At 42.1% G+C, this 8,455-nt stretch overlaps 1 protein-coding gene across 1 annotated transcript in view; it reads left to right on the plus strand.

The window, feature by feature from the left end:
- EIF2AK2 (eukaryotic translation initiation factor 2 alpha kinase 2) overlaps nucleotides 1-5,429 on the plus strand; it is a 32,385-nt gene extending 26,956 nt beyond the window's left edge. Inside the window, exons 13-16 of the mRNA XM_063305670.1 lie at nucleotides 936-1,070; nucleotides 2,138-2,236; nucleotides 3,428-3,490; nucleotides 3,590-5,429. Of these exons, the coding sequence (XP_063161740.1) occupies nucleotides 936-1,070; nucleotides 2,138-2,236; nucleotides 3,428-3,490; nucleotides 3,590-3,697 (405 nt within the window). The 3' untranslated portion in view covers nucleotides 3,698-5,429. The remainder of the gene's footprint in view (nucleotides 1-935; nucleotides 1,071-2,137; nucleotides 2,237-3,427; nucleotides 3,491-3,589) is intronic.
- The last annotated feature ends 3,026 nt before the right edge of the window (nucleotides 5,430-8,455 follow it).

The following is an 8,455-nucleotide window of genomic DNA, read 5'->3' on the forward strand; positions in this document are numbered from 1 at the left end:
CTCTTTCTCAGCCTAATATACCTCAAGGGTGGTTGTTGTGGGGAAAAAATAGGAGGAGGGAGTGCTATAGATGCTTCCTTGAGCTTCTGAATGAAAGATGGGATACAAATGAAATTCATTTATTTATCTGTCAACTCAGGATTTAAATCTTTACTTTTCACCCTTTTGGATCAATGGACTTCTGGCTGTTCTTCTCTCACCCTTGATGTTGAAATTCACCTGCTCCATGGGCATACAAAGATTCTGTCTGATCTGGGCAATGTTGTTTTCTGCCTTGATAGCTTCAGTCCTTACAACCTGACTATTGTCCTCTTACATGCATTTTACTTTTACAAATGAACATGTAGAAAAAAGTGAATTAGCCACAATCCTTTCCCTCACTCATTTCGTTCTTCCGCATCATATCAACGTCAAGCTTTACCCAGATCAATACTTGAACTAGAAGTCTCGAGCCAGAGATTCAGAGACAGATTTCTTAAAAGCAGTTTTTGTGCAGGTACTAGAAGAGCCCTTAATGAGGAAGACAACCGGCTACTGAAAGCTCTAGAGTTTCGTCCTTATAGCACTCCCAAGGTTCAAATCTTGTGTCTCTTTCTCTGACCCTTGCATGTTAGGGAGTAAGAGCCTTTCATTGCTCAGAATAGGTTTTTACATGCATGTTCTTAGCATAATGAATCTTCTTTACATGCATGTTCTTAGCATAATGAATCTGGTCACATGCCCTTTGTCAGCTTTTACCCTCCCCATCAGGCACAGGAAATCTTCATTATTCACGGGTTCCGTATTTGCAAATTCACTTATTTGCGAAAATGCATCTGAAATCCCAAAATCAGTACTTGAATTGACCTATGCTGTCCTAGAAAAAACATTTGTTACTCGTATGCCTAAATATAAAGTGTTTCCTCATTGTATTTATATTTGTTTTTCTTTTACAGCCTCTAAATATATTTTTTTATCGTGACAATCACATAAAAATAGGTGATTTTGGGTTGGTAACATCAGGTGTAAAAGACTTTTCAAAACAACGGACAATGAACAAGGGAACAGTGTCATACATGGCACCTGAACAGGTAATTTTTGTAATAATTCTTGTGTGTGTGTGCACTGAAATTCCTTTTTAAAGGCATTTGTTTATTTCCTTTGCATATATAGTTTTCCACTTGTGAGTTCTCTCTATTGTGTTACAATTCGAGGTCAGACCCTTAAAATAGCTGACAAGTGGAGCCCCTGCATCCCCCCAAAAGCATTGAGTTGTTCCATTTTATCTAAGAGAAAATCTTCTGGAAGTTCTCCAGATAAATGTTCTTGTGCTGAAAATTAACTGTGATTGATGTTGTTATTTATTCCCATGCATTTTTCCTCAAAAGCTTAAGGCTATATACATGTCAGGCTCTGCCTGCTAACCAGTAAAGACACAGACGCTAGCGTGGGCTTAGGTTCTGGCTTTATTGATAGAACAGAGTGCATGCCTTTTAGAAAAGCTGAGAGTGAGCGGAGCGTGCCGGAACGGGATTTAAATAGCCCGCGCCGGTCAGCGCTCCACCCGTTCTTGCTTCGGGTGCGCCCCGAGCCCCGCCAGTTCCGTTGCTGGTAGGTGAGGGGTCGTGGAGTCCCTCCTGTGCTCCGGGCGTTTCCTTGATTGTTTCCCTGGCCGGTGATGGTTCATTGCCGGGCGATCAGGTTCATAATCTTTGACAGCTCGGGCGCACCTCGTGGTCTGGTCTTGTCAATTACCTTCTTTGCAACATTGTATCTCTTCCGTGCCTCGGCTAGAGTTGATACTTTGTTGCCAGCACCTGTTGCTCTTTTTTGTTAGCTAGTTGCCTTTTCCCTTAATCTGCCCGGTACCCATTTCCCTGCATTGTCATGCGAGCCGTTGCGATGTCACAAGCATCGCAACGGTGATCATGACAATACAGTTCTTTTGCCCCAAGCCTGACTGTTTTGCTCTCTGAAGAGGCCAGTTAGTGATGAGCACAAGGTCTCTAAGAAGCTGAATGGGGGTTGCACACATATCTGAAACAAAATTCACCGATCCATTCTGCACTCTGTTCTTAAATTTGAAAAATGCCAAAATGCATTCTGTCTTAAAGTATAAGAGTAACTACCTAACATGCTTGTGTTGTGCTGTCCATAGGTAACAAGCCATTATTGCGAGAAAGTAGATATCTTTCCGTTAGGATTAATTTTGTATGAAATGCTTTCCCCATTTCCATGTGTCCATGAGAAGCAAGAGGTAAATAATCTGGGGTTTTTTGCCTTATATCTGCCTGCATGTATTTCTCAATAAAGACCGAAGAAACCTGCTCATGCTGCTTTTTAGTTGCTTTCAGACTGACATATTTAACGTAATATAAGAAAAATAAAGTAAATTAAAATAGTTAACATAAGAAATGTATGCACTGACACCTGGGCAAAAGGAGGAAAACCATTCATCCTATGCACAAAGAGGAAGCCTTGGTGTAAGTGCCACAGCAGAGATACGGGGAGGAGGGTTACTTTTGTAAGGAAAAGTGATCACGTTCTCAACTTTTCTTTCATCTGCTGATTAAAAGTCCATAGGGGTCTGTAGGCACCAGTTATTGGCTACCATTTTGCATGTTATATTGTTAGAGTTCTCTGAGCTAGGTTTTGGGGTTGTAAACATGTTGTTATGAAACTAGGCAACATCAGTGCAGAAAATGTAAGGAAATGAGGCTCAGTGGTTGGTAAGAATTGTACATATCTTTCATCACACATTTGGGTTGAGGAATTCCATGGGTGACTGTTAATTTGCATATGAATGAAGGCTTTGGTTATAACTTTTGATAGGCCTAGAGATAGTGTTTATATGTTGAGGAGGAGCCAAGATGGCGACCAGCTGTCTATTAATCTGTGGGTTGGAATTTGGCCTGTTTCATATATATTTACATTATATTTGTAATATACATATTACTGCTTCACATGAAAACAAGCATAAATGTGCTATCACACCAAATAGTAGCAGTCAGTCTTCCCACATACACACATTTTTAGTCCAATTTCCACTGGTCAATATGGGTAAAGCTTAGGTATGGGAATTTGTTGAGATTTACATTACTCAACAAATTATATTATATACAAACATGATAAAATACCTCTTTGTACAGACAGCAAAAAAGGAATGGGTGGGAATAATCCATTATGTGTAAGTCTTATCAGTGAATATTGTTCTTGACATACTATAACTTCTGTTAGAAAGCAGCTTACCAAAGCAAATATTCTTAGCTATTCTTTTAATGTGGGATTTTTCTGCTGACATACCACTTACAACATTTGGGTTGGTAAGCTACTTTTGAGAGAACTGCTGGTTTTCTGAAATTTGGCACACAAATCCTTTAGAGTTATATACTTGAATTTAACCACTGTAATTGTTATCTAGAGACAATTAAATACACTGATTTTTCAGGAATGGCCCAACATCAGACAAGGCAAGTTTCCAGAAGCGTTCACCAAGAAGTTTCAACATGAGGTATACTGCTGTAAAGCATTTTCATGTTTTTTTCTTAATCCTGTCCACCACCATTTTTATATTTTATATTAATATTCTCTTCTTCATTTACGTTTACAGGCTGCTTTAATTAAAAAAATACTTTCCAAAGAGAAAACTCAAAGACCATCAGCAGCTAATCTTTTGAAATTCCTAAGCAGCCAGTCATACAGCCAACACACTTACTAGTGAACTTCTGTCAAGTTTTGGTTCATGGCTGTTTCTTTTGCTGTTCCTGATGCCTGAAATTGTGTGAATATACAGATTGCCACAGTCTTTGAAGTGTGAAGGATTGGGTTTGCCCCTTATGCCTTGCTATAATATTTGGGATGTCCTGAGAAGTCAGAGAATACAAAGAACTTCAGTGGAATGGGAAGAGGTCTAATGGAAATGGAAAGAGTACTTTTTCTGAACTTTGCAGGACCTTTTTGTCTCATCCTGGGAGTAAGCACATAATGGAAATCTGATGTATCTGGATTTTTTTATAGAGAGTTTTAATGTGGTATTCCAATATTGTTGTTACAATATTATACTTAATATTGTCTAGGGAAATTAATACCATTCTTGTAACTCATGGAACTACTTGTATCAAGTGTTAGTTGCTATCCTTTGCTTTGTGAAAGATGGTACTACAGGTAGTCCTCGATTTATGACTATTCGTTCAGCGACCATTCAAAGTTATGAGGGTGCTGAAGGGACTTACAACCAGTGCCCAAAGTTACAGCCAGTGCAGCACCCCTGTGGTCATGTGATCGTGATTTGCACTTAACGACCAGTGGCCCAGCATCCCGTGATCACGATCGCCATTTGCAACCTTCCCTCCCAGCTTCCCCAGAAAATCAGTGGGGAAGCCAGCAGGGAAGGTTGCAAGTCGCTGGGGTAAGTCTCCCCCTCCTGCACACCATCCCCAGCCCCTTTGCACTCACACTGCGCCAGCCACTCATGCACTCCCACGCACCCTTCCCAACCGCACCAGCCCCACATGCCCTCCCCGATGCACAGCATCTCTCACATAACCCCGCACACCCTTCCCAACTTGTGCTGCACTTCTGCACACCTTTCCCAACCCCCACACACCCTTTCTGACCCAAGCTGCACTCCTGTGCATCCTTCCTGACCCATGCCGCTCCCCCACACGCCCAAACCATGCTGTACCTCTTGCACACCCCCTCACACTCCCACACACCCTTTCTGGCCTCTTGCACAACCCCTTGCACACCCTTCCCTCACTCCCTCCCCCACCCAGCAGCAGCCATTTGCCTGCCTGCCAGGCTGGGACTTGTAACTTCCTGCTGGCTTCCCCACTGACTTTGGTTATGGGAAGCTGGCAGGAAGTTGCCTTGCCTAACAACTCTGGGATTCAGTTAATGAGGGCAACCAGGACTTCAGGGATTGCCATTGTTAAGTGATGTGGTTGTGCTTATGACCATGTCACTTAACAGTGGCAATTTCAGTCCCAACTGTCGTCATAAGTTGAGGGCTACCTGTGTGTGATTGATCTACAGCTCTATGAAAGAATATTCACATCCTTTCAGATTTTCCGAATCTTTGCAAATGAATGTTACCAGAGCTTCATGTGGATCCTACTGTTTTATAAAAATATTATAAATGATATGGTTTGGGTTTTTTACATAACTGTAGATGTAAATCCATAAATCAACATTTTATATTTTAATGCACATATGGGCAACTGTTTTGGAAGTACAAGATAACACATTTAACTACACTTAGGTTTTGTTTGCCCTAAAATCAAGAAGTCCGGCATTACAAGATAACTTTCTTCCAGTGTTCCTAGTACCATTTCCTTGACTAATGTTCTCTATTAGCATGAAGTCAGGGATAGCTAATCCTCTTGTGTCTTCCTCTGCCTTCTGAAGCAGAAAAATGTCAGCTGCATAAAGTAGAAATTTCCTGAAAGGACTATGCTTGGCAATAGTTGTCTTTCAATGGATGTTGGGGGAATTACAGTCTCCCTCAAGATGTGCTAGTTTGAAGAAACCATGTGAGTCTTACAGAAGACACAGCTGCTTTAATGCTTAGAGTGTTTCAACTGTCCTTTTCAAGTGCTTTGCACAGCAATTCCATATACCATGCACTTGATAAAGCAGATGCTGATGCTTGAAATATGCAGCAGTATATTTGTTAGTCACAGAACTGTTCTTTCTGTTACATGTAACAGTGCTTATAATTATGTTGTTTTTAAAATAGATTTATAGAATACATTCCAGTACACTGTCTTGCATTTGTGTTTGAATAATACTCTAAACCATTTAATGTATTTTTTTTTTCAATCTTACTACTCAAATTTAACAAACCAAAATAAAATGATACAACAATGAAAATACAATCAAAGGTTGAAGAATTATATTATCTGTAATAGTGATAAAATGAAGAACTTCAAAGGGGGGGGGACACGATTAATGAAATCCAAACATACAAGTAGCTCAGTCATTTAACGTATCATTTGGAGTATATGCTGCTCTATCTTCTCATTTTTGCAATATAAAGAAATTCAAAAAATCAACATATTTTGACTTCCGGTGGGAATGGTGGACTGAACCGCTGTGCCCGCTGTTTTGGCGGGTGGAGCGGACAACGCAGCAGCTTTTTTTGGGTTCGGGCAGGCTTTTCCTGGGGCTCAGAAACGTTCTCCAGATCAAGAATACTTGGAATTATCTCATCTGTCCTCCAAATGCCTGCTTGCAGCCAGAAGATTGCAAACAGCATTTCGCACTTGAGTGGTAAGAGCAGACAGGAGGCAAGGGTGTCATCATTTCCAGGCCACATTGTATCCTTAAGGGAATACTAAGACCAGCCACCCCATTTCTAAATCACCAATTTATGGGTTTTTTTTAAGTATATGTACCCCAAGAGAGGCTTTCTACAGCAAGGAGAAGCTGGTTCTCTTGGTGCTTAATGTTATTTTTGGGATTACTTTTTTAAAAAAATTAAGTTTTGGATTTTGTTTTCCTTCCAAACGAAATTCCAAAGATTGAGAATAAATAATAGTCTTCCTGTTATTTTTGTATTAAATTTTCAGATATTAGCATTTTCCTACACATTGAATTGGCTGATTTGAACCTTCAGCTTTCTGTTCACTTTCCCTTGAGAACAGTCTGCTATTTCACTCTCACTTTATGTAAACAGCTTTCGAACTTTCCCATACCTTCGGCTTTCCCTGATTAAGCTCCTAGGGGGCGCCATAATCTACTGTGTGAGACATGGAGGATTTTAGACGGATTCTTTCTAACATTCACCCAGACTTCAAACATTTCTTTTGACTTTTATCAAGCTTTTATGCAAGATATCCAGGACATTGTGGAAAATATGAAGTCCAAAATGTGCCATCAGGTTGGGGACGTGGTGGATGAAATTGAGGAATTTAAGAGCAACTGAAAGGTTTCTTTTAAGACAGATTGGGATTTTTATTGAGATGCTGGATGAAGATTGGATAATGGAGAAAGGGAGAGACTGATCTGCAAGACAAAATTGATCTCCTGGTCATGAAAAGAACCTGGAATTTTTGAGGGGGGCAGTTGGGCTGATTTTTTTTAAGAGGAAAGCTCTGTGCATACTTTGGGGATATGTAACTGCTCTGGTTTATTTTGAAATGGGATAAAGGTTGAAGAATGTTCATGTGATGGTTGCCTTATTCAGAAAAAACACAGACTCACCAGCCAGGGCTAAGGATATCTGGTTTATTAAGAATAGAATGCAGACATGGAGAAAGACGGGAATGAGCACATGGCGTGCGAGGTAGCCGGTAAATGCCCGCGGTGCGGACCTGATCCTTCCCCACCCCCCATTGTCCCAAAGTCCTGACCGATGGTGAACCCGGAGTCTCGATGGGCGATCGGGGCGATTCCAGAGTCTCAATGGGCGATCAGGGGGATTAGCGCTGATTACCTCTGTCCTCTTCCTGTGTCTGGAGCAGGTGTGTCCCTCATGGTAATGCAGAGATGTCAGGGAGATAGGATGATGGCTTCCCGGGTCAGGGCAAAGGAATGGCTCCTTTGTCCTTTATCTGTATTGTCTTTCAGTGTTTATGGGATTAGCACTGATACTTTCCTCCCCCCTCCCCTTCACTGGAAAAGCATGTTCCCCATTGTGATGTATGTATACATCGCAACGGGGGACATGACATACTGCCTCCCCCCCAAAAAAAACTTCAAGGCACCGGTTTGGAAGGATACGCTGCATGGAAGCGTGTGACTAGCAGTTGCGCTGAGACATCCCGGGCATGCACCCACTCAGGGTGGGGGAAATGTCTCCAGCAGACCAGGTACTGAAGGGTGCCCCGTAGTCTTCGGGAATCTAGGACCTCCTTTATTTCAAAGTGCTGCTGCACATTGATCATGATGGGAGGAGGCGGGGGGGTTTCGTTATGCCACTTTGAGGAGGTAGCCGGTTTCAGTAAGGCACAATGGAACACCAGGTGTATGCGTTTCAAGTTGTGTGGCAATTCTAACTTAAAAGTTACCGGGTTGATTATTTCCACTATTGGAAAAGGGCCAATGAACTTGGGGGCTAACTTCTTTGAGGGCTGCGGAGACTTAATGAATTTAATGGAGAGGTAGACCTTATCTCCCACTTTGAAGTCTGGCTGCGCAGCCCTGTGGTTGTCCACATAACGCTTGTAGGTTGCTTGGGCTTTGGAGAGAGCCAGCTGAATGATTGGCCAAACGTTGGCTAGCTGAGCAGCCCAGTCATCTGGGGAACAAGGCGGGGTACCTGGCTGTGGCCACTCCGGGATCGGGACAAAGTCTCGTCCATAGACTACCCAGAAGCGGGTGTGGCCCATGCTCTGGTGCACTGCATTGTTGTATGCCACCTCAGCAAAGGGGAGTAAGTCTACCCAATTATCTTGCTGGTAGCTTATGAAGGAGCGCAAAAATTGCTCCAGGGTGGAGTTAAGGATTTCCGTAGAGCCGTCCGTGTGGGGGTGCC

Source organism: Candoia aspera, chromosome 1 (assembly GCF_035149785.1).
Source record: "Candoia aspera isolate rCanAsp1 chromosome 1, rCanAsp1.hap2, whole genome shotgun sequence".
NCBI lineage: Eukaryota > Metazoa > Chordata > Lepidosauria > Squamata > Boidae > Candoia > Candoia aspera.